Source organism: Drosophila novamexicana, unplaced genomic scaffold (genome assembly GCF_003285875.2).
Source record: "Drosophila novamexicana strain 15010-1031.04,08,12 unplaced genomic scaffold, DnovRS2.1 tig00004555-arrow-pilon, whole genome shotgun sequence".
Taxonomy (NCBI): Eukaryota; Metazoa; Arthropoda; class Insecta; order Diptera; family Drosophilidae; genus Drosophila; species Drosophila novamexicana.
The window spans coordinates 3,741,573-3,757,481 of NW_020825052.1; the positions used below are offsets into that span (position 1 = coordinate 3,741,573).

Sequence of the window (15,909 nt, forward strand, 5' to 3'; positions counted from 1 at the left end):
AACAGACAAAAATGGAAAACTTCCCTATTTTTTGTAAACAAACCTTTTGAAACTAACTTTTACGTATAAATAAATATTTCTATATAGATATCATTTGTGCTTTTTATGCCGATAGTTTCTCATTTGAATTGCGCGCGCATTGGGGCTAACATTTTCTGCGCCGTTGCCCGCACAAAAATGACGACGGCTGTGTGTGCTTTCTTCGCGGTGTGTCCGCGTTTCCCTGTGAGTGGCAGCACACCGTTATCGCTTGCAAAACTTAACAAAATGCTATTTTGGCAAAAAATTTAATACACAACTAATAATAAATGTTAATGGTGTGTGTAGCAAGTGCTACCACAAGTGCAGCAATCGTGTAACGTAAGCATAGCTTTTATATATATATTGCAACGCCCACACTGCTGTTCACAGTTCAACAAAGAGGAAAAAGGCGGGTAGTGGAAGAAGAAGCAATCAAGTGGCAACAACAACAACAGCACAGCAGCCGCTGCGGCAGCACCACAGGCAAAATGCAAAAAGTTAATTAGCGTGAACAAAATCACCGCTCGGTGGGTGGTCAGCCATAATTTGTGCGTTGTATGTTGGTCAAGGGGCGGACGACTGGATGACATGGAGTTCGCTGATCTGATAAAAACACCCAAATTGGATGGGGTCTTCCTGCATGCGAATGCAGCAAATGCAACAGTTGAGGGCACCCTGTGCATAACGGGTCACCATTTATTGCTCAGCGCACGTCAGGAAAACACGCAGGAGCTATGGGTAAGTGTCCAGTGAAGCGCAAAGTGGCGCCCATTAGCTGAGTTAATTGAATTACATTGTGCATTTTCCAGCTGCTGCACAAGAACATCGACTGCGTGGAGAGGAAGCCGAGCATGGGCCAGAACATTGTCATGGGCGGCATTATTACACTCAAGTGCAAGGATTTGCGCATTATATCGCTGGAGATCAAATATGCCAAAGACTTTTTTAATGTGGCTGCCTCCTTGGAGGCGCTCAGTGCAATACAAAACGCAGAGCTGGACTATCCATTCTTTTACAGACCCATGTATTCCATACTGGAGGACGGCTTCACAATGTTCAGGTGTGTTACATATACATATATGCAATTCATTCAATTTGCCACTAAAACAAATTTATATTGCAGACCAGAGCTGGAATTCGCACAGCTTATCAGCGGCATGAGTATGGGCGGTGCCTCATCGCCGAACGTTGCAAATATATCAATTTGCACGCCCTCAACTTCAGCTGTGGGCAGCAGCAGCAGCAGCAGCATACCTCATCCGCTGCAGAATGGCTTTGCATTGGACGCGGCAGCTGCATTGGTGGGCAGCAGCGTGTCCGCATGCGAGTGGCGCATTAGCCACGTCAACAAAGACTTCGGCGTCTGTGCCACATATGGCGCCACACTGATTGTACCTAAAGCAATTAGCGACGAGCAAATCGCGCTCTCCGCTGCCTTTCGAGACGGCGGACGATTCCCATTGCTCAGCTACAGGCATGAAAACGGCGTTAGTATAATTACATTGTTCATCTGTTTGAGGATGACTAATTGAATTAACTTTACTTCCTTTTCCGCACGCAGGCTACTCTGATGCGTAGCGCCCAGCCACTGTCCATACAGGGCATCAAGCGCTGCCGGGCCGACGAGGCCATACTCAATCTGGTACTGGGACGCAGTAAAAAGGGCTTCATTGTGGACACATGGGGCAAGGGCAAGTCCAACACTGAAACGGACTTGCACTACTCTCAGTGGAAGAAGGTCAATCGCGCAATCGGCAATGTCAGTTATCCGGCCTCCATTCTGGACAGTTTTGCCAAATTGATTGAGGCATGCAACGATATTGGCTGCAGCACGGACAAGTGGCTATCGCGTCTCGAGAATAGCGGCTGGCTAAGCCTGGTGCTCAATTCGTTGAATGCCTCCTGCGTAGTAGCCCAATGCTTGGACCAGGAGGGCAGTCCAGTGCTGGTGCATGGCGCCAAGGGTCTGGACTCGACGCTGATAGTTACATCGTTGGTGCAAATCATTCTGAATCCAGATTGTCGCACTGTGCGCGGGTAAGTAATGGGCTTACACTGTAATCACATATATTTACTATACATTACGTGGATTCTGCAGTTTGCAAGCCTTGATAGAGCGCGAGTGGATCCAGGCGGGACATCCGTTCGCATCGAGGCATCGCTATTCCTGTTACACGCCGCACCAGATGCGCAACAAGAACTCGGGCGCCACCTTCGTCCTGTTTCTGGATTGTATCTATCAGCTGTACACGCAGTTTCCCTGCAGCTTTGAGTTCAGCACGCAGCTGCTCATATTGCTCTTCGAGCACAGCTACTTCTCGCAATATGGCACCTTTCTGTGCGACTCGGAACGGGAGCGACACGAGCTCCAAGTGCACACCAGGACCACCAGCCTGTGGTCGTACCTCAATCGACCAGATGTGTTGCAGACATTGCTTAATCCGCTGTACGAGCCAAATGCCAGTGTTATTTGGCCCTCTGTGGCTCCCATTAGCCTGGAATTGTGGAGCGGTGAGTTGTTTGTAAAATAACATGACGTAAAGTTTTGTAAACATTTATGTCTCGTATTTATGCAAAGAACTATATTTACGCTGGGTGATTGATCAACGCAATTTGGCAACGACCATGGCACAAATACAGGAATTGGTTACCCGCGAAAAGGAGCTCAGAAGCCAGGTAAATCTGTTATTTCGTATTGATCAATATTCATATTGACTATTAAATAATTTGTTGATCGTAAGGCATTCAAGCTGCGCAAACAGGCCATGGAACTGAGTCTGGAGGTCGGGGCACACATTAATGAGGTGGATAATGCATGAGTCTACCTCATTGCGCAGATGTATCTGTGTCTCTCTAATACCATATTTATATACACCATATACAATTATTTTTGATACTTTCTGTAGCCATTTTTATTCAATTATTCAATCTTATTTTGTATAAAGTTCAACACTAACGAATAAGTCTCAAAAAGTTCCATTTCTGAAAATTGCTGAAAAGAACAGGAAAACACACAAAAACTGATCTGATTTTGGATCGAAACAGACTATCCCAATATTTTTGACTAAATGTCCATATTAACACGTAATCTATTTAAATGAAAGTTTTAATCTAAGGCTCTCTCATTGTAATTTAAATGCGATCTCCTCACACACTCTCTCTCTCAATGTACTTTAACAAAGCTCTCTTATAAATTGCACATAAGATCATCAAATGTTTAACAATTTGAGTCAATTTTTGACGCATTTACTCATATGGAATTTTAGTGAAATAAGTCTTCAAATTAACTAACTTTAGTACTTAACGATGGTAAAATCCGGTTAAGCCGCAGATCAAATTTAGCATTGTTCAATTCAAAAATTTGCCTTTTTCGAAAAGTTGGTGTTTTGTACATTTTGATTGAATCGCATTCATGAAATGCTTCCAAAGCGTTTATAAATGAATAGTAAATATATATATATATAAAAACATACTAAGCCGTTGCTTATATATATGTAAATCTATAAATGTATTATTTATATAAATGTTTATAGCTAGTATGATACAATATTGTGTTTGTTTCGAATTGTGATCGTATTTGAAATCATAGAAGTTCTTTTGTAATTTACAATGTTTACATATTTGTATTGTGCGTACTCTGAGTGTACTATGCTAATTAATAACTAAGTGCAATAAATATGCGCATTTGCCAAATACTCAAGCAAATATTTAGTGATGGCACGCGTTTCAAAGCTGCCTGTGCAGCCCTGGAAGAATTTGCCATTCACAGTGCAGCGCGGCCACCTGTTGCGCTCCAAAACCAAACGCAGCCGGAGCTATTATTGGCAATAGAATTTTGAAATAAAACTCGGTGTGTTTTGCCGTTTTCTAAAAATTAAATTAATTTATTTTCACTATACAAAGTTGTTTTTCCTATTGTATTTGTTTTTATGTGTTTAGTTTATTTTCGGGGTGTGTAAAAAACTCACTTTTATGAACTCCCAATATGCTCGATTGCTTGTAATTCTGCACAAAAGTAACAAAAATAATGTTGAAAGATGTGTTCATTGTTTAAAAAATGCAATAAAAAGACAATTTTAGAAAGAAAAACGCGATAGCATGGAAACCGAACGACAAAAAACCGAGTCCTCTATCAGAGCTGACGTCAATCAAAACGCAACTAGATGCATTACGAAGCCTCATCCTCCAGGAAGAAGAACTGTCCACAGCGCTTCTGTTCCGTATCCTTGACCGAGTTATTTTTATTGATGCGCGGTCTAAAGTTGTTGGGATCTCGTCGGAAAGTAATGCCCAGCAGTTCGAGGAATCGATTCATACCATTGAGCAGAGACTGCGGCGAGTAGGCTGTGGTCTTCACCGAGGGTTGACCCTCAATAACAATGACTCGATCCGCGAGGTAGGTGGCCATAATGAAATCGTGCTCCACCACAAAGCCTGTTTTCTTCGCATGCAAAATATATCTGAAAAATGAAATCATTTAAATGAAATCCTAGAAAATAACATGAAAACAGCAATACGCACCGTTTGATCACCTTGGCAGCGACCAGACGCTGTTCAGAATCCAAGTATGCAGAGGGCTCATCAATAAGGTAGACGTCGGCGGGCTTGCCCAAACAGAGCACCAGAGCAACGCGTTGCAATTCACCACCAGAGAGGTTTTGCACCTCCTGGTCCATGATCTCCTCAATTTTCATGGGCTTCATGACGTCCGCAATGAACTGCGGATGCACGTATGCATCGCGAATCTTGTCGTGCAGCAAATGACGGACATGATTTTGGAATTTAGGTGAAATCTTTTGCGGCTTATACGAGATGTTCAGCATGGGCAGCTCAACTTCACCGTCCGGCTGCAGATTACCAGCCAGCATGCGAATAAACGTTGTCTTGCCCGTACCGTTCTCGCCCAGCAATACCAGGATCTCAGAATCACTGAAGTGACCCTTCTCAACGGTCAACTCGAATTTGCCTAACGTTTTCACCATGGATGGATAAACGTAATGGTTCATACGTTTGATCTCCTCCTCCGTTGCCGATTCGGATACCTTGAAAGTAAGCGACTCCGTGCGGAAACGCATATTCTCCGTGGGAACGAAACCGTCCAGGAAAATATTGATGCCTTCACGCACCGAGAAAGGCATAGTCACAACACCATAGCAGCCGGGCACGCCATACAGACAGCAAATGAAATCTGACAAGTAATCCAGCACAGATAAATCGTGCTCCACAACAATGATGAATCTGTGGAGGTCAACATGAAAATTAGATAGCAAGTCGTAGTGAATACCTAAAGAATACACGTACTTGGTAGGATGCAGTAACGAGCGAATGGTCAGCGCAGCGTTGAGACGCTGCTTAACATCCAGATACGAGGACGGTTCGTCGAACATGAAGATGTCAGCGTTCTGTATGCACACCATGGCAATGGCAAAACGTTGCAGTTCTCCACCAGACAGCTGGGAAATTTCACGATCGCGAATGTGTGATAGGTCCAACATGCTACAGATTTTCGTTTGCAGGTCACGTTCGTCCTTTTTATCGAGAAGCTCGCCCACAGCACCACGCACCGCTTTAGGAATCTGATCGACATACTGCGGCTTAACCAGCGCCTTTAGGTTGTCCTCCAATATCTTAGTGAAGTAGTTCTGCAGCTCGGAGCCACGGAAATAGGCCAGAATTTCGGTCCAGTCTGGCGGATTCGCATATTTTCCCAAATTCGGTTTCTGCTTGCCAGCAAGAATTTTCAGTGCCGTCGACTTGCCAATACCGTTTTGGCCCACCAAACCGAGCACCTCTCCTGGTCGAGGAATGGGCAAGCGATGCAGCTTGAACGAGTTTTTGCTATATCGATGCGTTGTGTGCTTATCCAAATTGCTTGGCAAGTTGATGATTGTAATGGCCTCAAAGGGACATTTCTGTAAAGAAATTCGATTAACAGCTGTTTGTCAAGTAATTCCGTCTGGCCACATGGCAAGAGCCTCCTACCTTGACGCAGATACCGCAACCGATGCAAAGCTCCTCGGACAGCGAGGCTATCTTCGATGTGGGCGTCACTTCGATGCACAGCTTGCCCATGCGCACCACTGGACAGGACTTCTTGCACTCCTGCCGACAGCGCTTCGGTTTGCATTTGTCATCGCTGACAATGGCAATACGCGTCTGCTTGTCCGTCTCCTCGTGCTCCTTCCTGCGCGACATGCTGTGAATAGCAAAATGATTGTTGAGCTATAAATTTCCCAATTCCCATACGGATCTGCGCACTGTCAACGTTGCAAATGTCAAAAGCGGCCGTCAAAACAAAACTAGTGCAGTGCGAGGGTGGAGCAGGGGAAGGGCGACAGATGGGGCGCTCGGGTTGCGTGCAGTGAAAGTATAACCTCAAAACAAGTGCTAGCAGCACAAATTTAAATGCACTGTGACATTTGCCTCGTCTAGCCATATGCCGTTATTATGTTTATGCACTAATTCACTTATTATTTACCTGCAAACTTGTCTAAAATTGATTTAAAACAGGCAGAATGTCAACGCACGCTCTTGCGTTGTCAGCCAACAAGTTTCAAAGGGAGTGCACGATACCAATTGTTAGTGGTGGGTAAAGGCAACAGAAAACGAAAGCATCGATAACTGCGAATGACTATTAATTATGCGAATTAAAACAAGCATATAATAAATGAACATTTATTCGAAATGATCAAGAAATTATTTCAAAAAATCAAATGTAAAAAACTTATTTGCCAATTAGTTTACAGATGGCTTAAATGACTAATATTATTGTCTTCGTAATATATCGATGCTTTTATTCAATAAAGTACCACCACTAGAATCGAAAACAATGATGACGTTTACGTTTGACGACCCGACCGTCGTGCATTCGTATATTTCTTACAAATCCGTGAATATTTACACGTAGGTGTATTGCTGGCATTGATAAATTAATAATGGTCGTTGAAGAACCCAATCCGAATAATGCAGAAAGTGTGGAGAAAAGTGACAGTGGCACGGCTGCGCCGGAACCAGTGAAAATCTTCACCGTCGAAAGTGAGTCTGAGCACCCCACGGCACGGGAGCTGCGATGACAATTAACCTAAAAAAGTGGGCATTTGTAAAATCGTCATCTTTTTGTTAACATTACAGTCCTGCATATGATCAAGGATGCACAGCAACAGCACGGCCTCCGACATGGTGACTATCAACGCTATCGTGGCTACTGCACACGCCGCATTCGTCGTCTGCGCAAGGCCCTTAAGTATCCCCAGGGCGACAAGCGTCACTTTAAGCGTCGCGATGTAACGCTCTCCCAGCTGACGGGCAAAAAGGCGGACGAGCGCTTCATACACATACCGCTTATCAGTGCGGAGCGGGCCTGGGCCTACGCCATGCAGCTGAAACAAGAAGCCAACACAGAGCCACGAAAGCGCTTTCACTTGATAAACAAGCTGCGACGCGCCTGTTTCTATGCCCTTCAGTTGCAGGAGCTATGCAATGTAAGTCAATGTGCCTACTTGTTGATATCAGAGTAAAAGTAATTGAAATTCTCTTTATATTTTAGACGGAGGCGTTCGATGCACGCACCAAACTCGAGTGCGAGGCATATGTAGCCTGGATGCACGGCACGCTGCACTTTGAGCTGCAGCTGTGGAAGACGGCAGGTGAGCATTTAAAACGCGCCCAGGTAGTGTATGAAAACTTGGCCAAGGCGCTTCCCGATGACGACCAGGAGCTGTATCGCGCAAAGGTTAATGAGTTCACGCCCAATTTGCGCTACTGCGCCTACAATATTAGCGGCGGAGCCAGCGGCGGCAACATTGATGAAATTCTTGAGCTGCGTGCTCAGGGTGTTTTGGAGAACCTGGATGTGCTTGTTAGCCAAACGAAATCAGAGAGCAGCGAGGGTCTGCAGACGATCGACTGGCGTGGTCGTAAGGTCACCGTGCGCCCCGAGAAGGTGCGACTGTTTCTGCTTAGCGCCCAGGAGCTGGACAAATCGTTGGCCAAAACAACGAAATTAGATGCCAAGATTGAGCTGATTGAGCGCATATTAATGGATTGCAAGGATGCCATTCAGGCAGTGCGGGACGAGATCAAACAGGATCCCAAGCTGCGTTCCCTGACCACAGGTCAAACTGTCTCAGGTGTGCAATACTTGCTGGCCTACTTGAGCTACATACGCCATAGCCGTACACTTCAGCGCAATTTATGTTTGGTTGATCAGGTAAGGTTCTATAGCCCCAATGTCGCTCCCATTTAAACTGTCGATTTATTTTCACAGGCCAAGTTGAACTTTGTTGATCCCAATCAGCAGCGAACCCAGACTCAAAGCGAAGGTAAACGCGTGCGCCCCCAGGATTTGGCGCGTCTATACGAGATCATCTTGCAGAATGTCACCGAAATGCAGCTAATCAGCGGCATGGAAGACGATGCTCAATATCAGAGCGAGGTGGCCAACTTGGCGCTTACATTTAAGGCTTTCCGCTGCTATTACATTGCGCTCACCCTGATCGATATGAAAAAGTGGAAGGAGGCTGTGGCGCTATACGAACGCGCATCCAACTATGCTAACGATGCGCTCAAGGGCCGCTCCTGTGCCGAATTCCAGCTGCAATCGGAGCTAAAGAAAATGGTTTCCTCAATCGATGGCAGCAAGTTCTCAGCACACGCGTACAGCGTGTTGGAGGACGACAATAGCGAGGATGCCAGCGGTGTTTCAACTAAATCGCAGAAAACAACGAAACCGCTGTACGAGCGCCTCTCCCAATATAAGGAGGACCAATCGCTGCACACCCGGGCGCCCAATGTTTTTAAGTTGACGCCCGATATGGAACCTATACCCTGCAAACCGCTGTTTTTCGATCTGGCTATGAACTACTTGGAGTTGCCATCCCTGGAGGACAAACTTGAATCGCCCGGCAAGAAGGGTGCCTCCATTACGGGCTTTGTAAAGGGCTTCCTTGGCTGGGGCGGAGGTGGCAATAAGTGAGAATTCAGCTGCACGATCACAACTTGAAGCCCCCTAATGAAATTCCATGTTGATGTTGCTTTTATAAAAACGTCCAACCAGCTTGAACGTTTATTATTTGTTTTTGCTTTTAGATCCCGGCCTTTTTTTAAGTATAGAAACCAACAACCAGCCAACACAAAACAAACATTTATCGACAAAATTTATTTAAGTTACAATAGTGAGGAATTATTGGTAATAAAGGAAGCTACAAATGCTGCAACTGCCCCTGTTATACTGCTAAAGATCCCGACCAGGATAAAGATTTAAGATTCCAAATTCTCTTAATTAACATATTTATTAAGAAGAAAATACAACTAATACTACAATTATTTACACGCCCAGATAACCATGCTCGTAGAACTCCAGCGCCAACTCCCTGATGCGCAGATGATATTCCGTGGTCAGCTTCTGCGTACAATTAATCTCTTTTCCATTTAAGTTCAGCTCACTTATGGCATCCAGATCGGGTATGTTATTGGGATCGAAGGTGACCGCTGGCAATATCCACATGGATATGGCCAATCCGTAATGCACGTGACGCACATAGTCCTCGCTGAGTCGCTGCAGCGAGAAGGTTTCGCACAGTTCAACCAGATGGTTGGCCGCCGGTGTGTGACGCAGCTGTTGGCCCAGTTCCTTACGCAGAGCTTCCGCATATGCGGCTAGCAATGTATCCGTGTGCACATCGCGCAGCTGCCGGCGCGTGCTGGTGTATATAAAATGAAGTATATCAAACACGGGCGAGGTGCGTCTCATGGCCTGTAGATCAAAAAAGATGACCTCCTCGGGCTGCGAACGAAACATTAGATTGTTGACCCACAAGTCACCATGGCAGATCACGCTGAACGGAGTTGCTGCCGCCGCAATTATGCTTCGGTGTAGCTGATCAAACAGATTCGGTTGCAGCTGCTCGATGAGGCGTATGGGCGCCGATAGGTTACCATCCGCATTCGAGGCATTCAGGCTGTCTAGCGCCTGCTGCACCGATGTGTCCAGTATGCGAGAGTAGAACTCCGCCGCATCCGGGCAGTATACAATTTCCGTCATGTGCGCGCACTGCTGTGCAAAATGCGCCGATTCCAAATGCTGTGCGGCCAGTGAAGCGGCATGCAACTGCGCCAGTTTCTAAAAATGAACAGTACATCGGTGCATGTTGTGTATCATTGGGGTGTAGCAGCTCGTCTACCTTCATCACAAGCAGGCAGTGTCGCAGCTCTAGACCTGCCAGGCGATTCTTCATGCGGAAGCCCAGTGCTTTGAGGTCCTGCAGCACAATGATGGGCTCGCCACTCGGGCCTCCATCGTCAAGTGCGGCTATGTGGCATTGCGGAAATAACGGCTGCTGACTGTAGCGGCAGAGTAACGGTACAACGTGCTGATAAACATTGATCTCATTTGTGAAGGCCTCCCCGCAACGGTACAGCTGACGGCGCGAGATGCTAGCAATTTGACGCTTGATGATGACTGAGCAGATGGCAGACGCAGCGGCAGCTAAAAGAAACAAACGAATTCAAAAACAAAACAAAACGGCGAGAAGAGCAACGCATGCAACTCTCTCGCGCTCTCCTGCAAGCAAAACAGCTGATTTTTGTTTACGCGGCGTAGTAAAATTTATGAATGAAACTGTTTGCTCTTAGTCAGAATGTTTGTGAGTGTGTGTGTGTATGTGCGCGAGAGAGCCGCTCAGTTGCCGTGCATGTTTATGTGCATGTGTGTGTGTGAGTGTGTATGAGTGGGCGAGTGTGCGTGTTGACCTTTAGCGAATATATATTACATATCGTATATCTATGTATATTGCATTTAGAATTCGTATAACAAGGTCAGTTGACGCCGCCGCTAAATGTGCAGCAACAACAACAACGCGAGCAACAAAATTAATCAATAGGCTGAAAGCAGCTTGAGTGCAATTCGCCAGTGTTGACTACGTCTCCAGCTTAGGCAGCTTCCATACCCATTTGGCTATCGCCCGCCGCATCATGGATTGTCACACGCTTCACCAAGGACATGTAGTTGTCGCCGCTGCTGCTGCCCGCGCTGCAGGCGATTTGGCCAATGCTAAAATTCACCAAATTCTTAGCTCGAAACAGTTGGCGCAAATACTCAATGTCCTCCACATATTGGTTTGTGTTGCCGACACTTGATAGTCCTGTTGTTTTTGTTGTCACAGCAGTTGTTGCCATTTTGCTTGCTGCCAGCTCGCAACTGATTGGAAGTCTGAATTGGAGTTAAAACTAAGCGTGCAACCCGAACTGTGCGCCTAATTTAGTGGTTTGTGCAACTGCAGCATTTTAGAAACATTGCGCCAGTGACACAATTTGGGAATTGGGCACAGGTCAGTTTCATATGCTGTATTGTATAATAATAATTTTCGCCTATGCCATTGATTTTTGTTTCTTTCTGTGCACTAATTGAAATTTGTTTCGGGTTTTTTGCTGTTTTCGCACAGCCGTGCAAATGCGTTTAACTAAACCGACCGCCGAACCGCGCGCTGCGCTGCACAACGGACAACTGAGCCAGAACGCCAGAACGATTTTCTATTGCAATAAGAATGGACTCACCAACACATACACACACACACACACACACACACACACGCTCAGAGCAAAACGTCGCTGCGTCTGATGCCTTTTCTTAATATATGTATGTTAGTTTTTAATTCCAAAAACATATGTGTGTATGCATGTGCAGAGTGTGCTTCGCTCTCACTCATTGCTTTGCGCACTTGTGTGCATCTCATTCTCCCTGCATAGCTTCTCAACAAATCCCGAGATCTACAACATACATACATACATATGTTTGTGTTGTGTGGATGTGCGCACAAGAAGATCATGCGTTTGTCGCGCGACCCAGAGACGTTTTCTTTAATTGTGTGCCTTTTGCTACCACAGGCAAATTCAAATGCTCTATCATGTATTTCTTCGCCCAGTCAGGCATAATGAGAAGAATCTGATCTGATGAAATATTCATATTTTATATTCTAATATTTTTCTTAAATAAAAAAACTTAGTCGTATTTCTGCAAGGGTAATTCATCGTCGGCTTGTCGAAGAATTCTAAGAAAAGACCAAAAATTGAAACACAGTAAACAAAAAGATTAGAATATTAAATATAAATATTTCATTTAAGTTTTTATTCGATTATTCGGCGGATTGACGCATCTATTTGATTTGCGATACAGAGAGAAATAGAGCTGGCGACTGTAAGCTTGTTTGAGTGCTCCCGCTCTCTCTCGCTCTCTCTCTCTCTCTCTCTCTCTCTCTCTCAACCTCTCTCTTTCGACTCTAGTCGCAGGTGCATTTAAAAAAAACCGGCAGACATTGGAGGTAAACACGTTGCTCTCTTATTACTGTTGCATTTTTTTTATCTACGAGTGCTTTAATGTTCAAGGTAGGGTCAGTGCGAACTTTCACTCATTGAGCATGAGTACACGGTGCGTATGCTTAACATCAGCAAAGGCAAAGCGGATGTGATGTTGCTCATACGCCGCATTGTGCAAAGTCGTTTGCATTGCGCCACAATTGCGTGCACTTGAAATTGCATAAGCCGTCCTTGGTGCCACAGAACTGCACTGCGTCAAGCTGTGTGTATTTGAGCTAAGTTTATTTGTGTGGTTCGAAGCGTTGTCTTAGTTCATAAATTTAAATATGAATTGAAGGCTTTACAGAAACGACTGTATTTTAATCACTGAACAGTTTATTAATACATTAACTTGAGTGCTTCCTTCTTATATCTACTATTTAAAAATATCATAGTGTGCAAATTGATTGTGTCTTTATCCGTTGACATTTCGTTAAGTCAGTTAACTGATCGGAATGCAAACAATATTTACCATAGCATGTAAATAGAAGACACATTTATTGATATATCATACAACAAAATCAGAGGTCACGCATGCCAAACAATGCAGCCAAGCCAATTCAGTTTTACCATTTTAATATGCAGCTACAAAATGCCAATTAATTAAATATCAAATTCGACATGGCCAATAAATAAACACCAATTTGTTGAACCACTCCCCGAAATAAAGCGAAACGGCGAGCCAACAATGTAATTACCGCAGAGATATATCAAGATACGCACCTGTGCCGCCTGCACGGCAAGGTTCAAGGTAACCCGGACAGATACAAGATACCCGCCCGGCCACAGCCCCAAGCTGCCCCGAGCTGCTTCCGCATCAGCTGACATCAGCGGTTGAATAACCCCAGCATAGACTACAGGCAGCCATAGCAAATTAGGGTCAAACATGTGCAGCTTCACGCTCAGCCAAGCGTTCCAAGCGAGTCTGAAACTGCGACATCGAGTTAGTTCAGCATTCAATTTCAGGGTCAATCTACACTTTCAAATCTCGGAATCGCAATCGCAATCGCACTTGGATTTGGATTCGGATTCGGATTCTAAGCAAATTTCACGTTTACACAAGCCAAACAATGCTTATACCCTGTAGTCAATTGTTAGGAAAGTGTATTATGGCTAAGTGCAAATGTGACAGGCTGAAGGGAACAACTCTGACCGCAAATTGGGGAGGACGAACTGAGTCTGTCCAGCCATTCCAGGAAATTGACATATAATATAATGATTAGGTTTTTCAAGAATAGTTCGTGGCTAAGTGGTAAGAACTAGAAGCCCCAAAATTGGCAAGTGGGTTTTCGGGAACCAGAATATTTATTAATTATATGTACACATTTGTTAGAGCTAGAATTTAGATACCATGTATCAATGTGTGTGAGGGAATTTCGGCTCTCGGTGCAGGGTATGTCCTAGTCGGCACACATTTGAGTAGAGCACGATTGTTGTAAATGTGTGTGCAATTTGACCAAAACAGCGACCGGCAACTGGCGACCTTTTTTGGCGGGCGTTTTGTAGAGCATGAGAAACTGAAAACAGCTGAAAAACTGACGCATTTAATTGCACAAACTATGGCCTAGGCCTAGGTCGGCGCACTAGCTGGAGCTTACACAGTGCTCTTTCGTTCATAATTAATATAATAATAATAAAATATATATCCGAAGCCAGCTGCCGCCTTCAAAGTACGCTCACGGCTCGACGACAACTTTGAGCGTTTTCGCAGCGCTTTTGTCTCAATTCAGTTGAGTGAAACTCGTTCTTGTGGCATTCAACGTGAAACACATAAAAGTACGCCAGCTCGTTATTTGAGATTCAGTTACAAATTCAGTTTCAACTTTGTTAGCCAGCTGCCAGCTGCCAGTTCCAGCCCCAGTTGTTGTCCAGTGTTAAATATTGTGAGCCATATACAAATTGTGGGCGTTCCAGATCTCGTTCAGATCACAATCAAAAAACAGATATGCATTGATATTATAATATCTGAGTGGGCTGTTGCGTGCAACCTTGACTTTGGCTTAGTTCTGAAGTGACTAAAAATTTCAATTTATTTATTGTTTAAATGTGACTAAGACTGTGAAATATTTAAGCCTAACTGGAGCACACTGACAATTCAAATGCTGCAGCTGTGCCCAATGCATGCTGTCCAGTGTTATCACCAGCAACAAAAACGTCAATTGCGAAAAGTTCATGGATAAAGCTGCAGTCCGTGCAACACCAGCGGCAGCAGCAGCAACAATGCCTTTGCTGCACTTTGAGTCCGAGTCGTGTGTCTGGTCGCACCACTTGTTGGCGCGATAATTGATTTTTCCGTAAATAATTTATGACGCACGTAACTGACAGTTTTTGCTTAAAGATTAAAAAACGCACCCAAAAAAAAATAAATAAATAAAAGAAATAAATTCGGGCGTATCATTTATTAGCTTTCAATTAACCAGCCAACATGGAACGGTCAGCTACAATATGTTCTCCTCTCTTGCAGCGATCATGTGGTCCACCCGCCTACTTCACTTGCTTGGTTGCCTTGCGCTGGCCCTGAGCACGGCTCGGGCGCAGTTCTTCTACCATCAGGCTTTGGGACTGCCAGCGAAGGCCGCATATGAGCCAGCATCGCCATATGTGGGATATGCCACGGCAGATGCGCATCCGTCGGTGGTTAAAAATGCCCAATGGGAGTCGCAGCTGCCGGGTGAGCTCTCCAAGAGTGCCCGCTTCTACAGCGATCCGGTCATAGCTGCCAATCTGGCCAAGGAGTCGCTGCTGACGCGCAAGGAGATGGCGGTTGTGCATCGCGAGGCGGAAAAGATTCCACGCGAACAGGTCTACAAGCTCTTCAAGAACGCGGGCTACTTGAGTCGCAGATAGACGGGAAACCAGCTTCCATTTCCCAAGTGCCTTGTTGTATTCTAGTTTGTAATTTGTTGCATATGTTTATTATGAAGTCTTAATATACTCAAACATTTTTTTAAAAGCTCTTCGGATCGTTTACAAGCCAGATATATTTGCTCGTCAAGGTTTAGGCATAAATTATGGCAGAAAGAAGGTCAGAGTCAGAGAAGGTCATCAAAGTCAAGGTTTGATTTTGATTTCATATGGAAAATAAGAATTATATATCCAACTATCAAAGAGATTACATTTGGCTTTCCTTTAAATATAATAATCGCAAACTTAGCTCCTCCTACATTCACTTTGCTTGTGACACAAGGATGAAAAATGCTCATCAACATAAAACAACTATCTATTATGTATTCCACAGGAACGAACAATACAAAATTCAGTTCTTGGGGGAACAACTATTTTGGCTTTTTTAGACACAACATGATATAATATCTCCCTTACATTCTGCAGAAAGTGGTGAGTATCCATACTTAATCCTTTAGACACCCCATTTAAATATTAAGCAAAATTTTAATTACAAGTGAAAACCCAGTTCTTGTTTAAGAAAATTCAGTTGACAATTGTTATCGATATAATAAAAGTACGCATTGACCTTAATATGGAATAACTACAAGAAATCATTTGGTAGTCCCCTGATAATAAAAGACTTTTTGGATT

At 44.5% G+C, this 15,909-nt stretch overlaps 5 protein-coding genes across 6 annotated transcripts; 3 read left to right on the plus strand and 2 right to left on the minus strand.

Annotated features, from left to right (window-relative positions):
* The first annotated feature begins 242 nt into the window (after nt 1–242).
* LOC115770438 (myotubularin-related protein 9) lies at nt 243–3,859 on the plus strand. 2 transcript variants are annotated; one of them, XM_030715712.1, is made up of 8 exons: nt 243–360; nt 412–759; nt 831–1,081; nt 1,145–1,508; nt 1,583–2,058; nt 2,120–2,532; nt 2,600–2,697; nt 2,763–3,859. In XM_030715712.1, exons 2-8 carry the CDS (start codon nt 610–612, stop codon nt 2,838–2,840), a joined length of 1,830 nt encoding a protein of 609 aa, XP_030571572.1. In that variant the 5' UTR covers nt 243–360; nt 412–609; the 3' UTR covers nt 2,841–3,859. The 2 variants fall into 2 exon arrangements, with proteins under 2 accessions (XP_030571572.1, XP_030571571.1); XM_030715711.1 differs by having other exon boundaries at nt 243–759.
* A 187-nt stretch (nt 3,860–4,046) lies between these two features.
* Nucleotides 4,047–6,597, minus strand: LOC115770437 (ATP-binding cassette sub-family E member 1). Its single transcript, XM_030715710.1, has 5 exons — nt 6,500–6,597; nt 6,004–6,217; nt 5,323–5,933; nt 4,543–5,259; nt 4,047–4,481 (listed from the first exon to the last, which is right to left on the minus strand). The coding sequence occupies exons 2-5, from the start codon at nt 6,214–6,216 to the stop codon at nt 4,190–4,192; spliced, it is 1,833 nt and encodes a 610-aa protein (XP_030571570.1). The 5' UTR covers nt 6,217; nt 6,500–6,597; the 3' UTR covers nt 4,047–4,189.
* A 267-nt stretch (nt 6,598–6,864) lies between these two features.
* Nucleotides 6,865–9,236, plus strand: LOC115770439 (signal recognition particle subunit SRP68). The gene is made up of 4 exons (XM_030715713.1): nt 6,865–7,056; nt 7,153–7,502; nt 7,568–8,230; nt 8,288–9,236. Exons 1-4 carry the CDS (start codon nt 6,957–6,959, stop codon nt 8,993–8,995), a joined length of 1,821 nt encoding a protein of 606 aa, XP_030571573.1. The 5' UTR covers nt 6,865–6,956; the 3' UTR covers nt 8,996–9,236.
* A 110-nt stretch (nt 9,237–9,346) lies between these two features.
* Nucleotides 9,347–11,428, minus strand: LOC115770332. The gene is made up of 3 exons (XM_030715570.1): nt 10,968–11,428; nt 10,203–10,507; nt 9,347–10,141 (listed from the first exon to the last, which is right to left on the minus strand). Exons 1-3 carry the CDS (start codon nt 11,194–11,196, stop codon nt 9,347–9,349), a joined length of 1,329 nt encoding a protein of 442 aa, XP_030571430.1. The 5' UTR covers nt 11,197–11,428.
* Nucleotides 11,429–13,679: 2,251 nt separating this feature from the next.
* LOC115770215 lies at nt 13,680–15,297 on the plus strand. The gene is made up of 2 exons (XM_030715411.1): nt 13,680–14,255; nt 14,837–15,297. Exon 2 carries the CDS (start codon nt 14,842–14,844, stop codon nt 15,217–15,219), a length of 378 nt encoding a protein of 125 aa, XP_030571271.1. The 5' UTR covers nt 13,680–14,255; nt 14,837–14,841; the 3' UTR covers nt 15,220–15,297.
* Nucleotides 15,298–15,909: the final 612 nt, after the last annotated feature.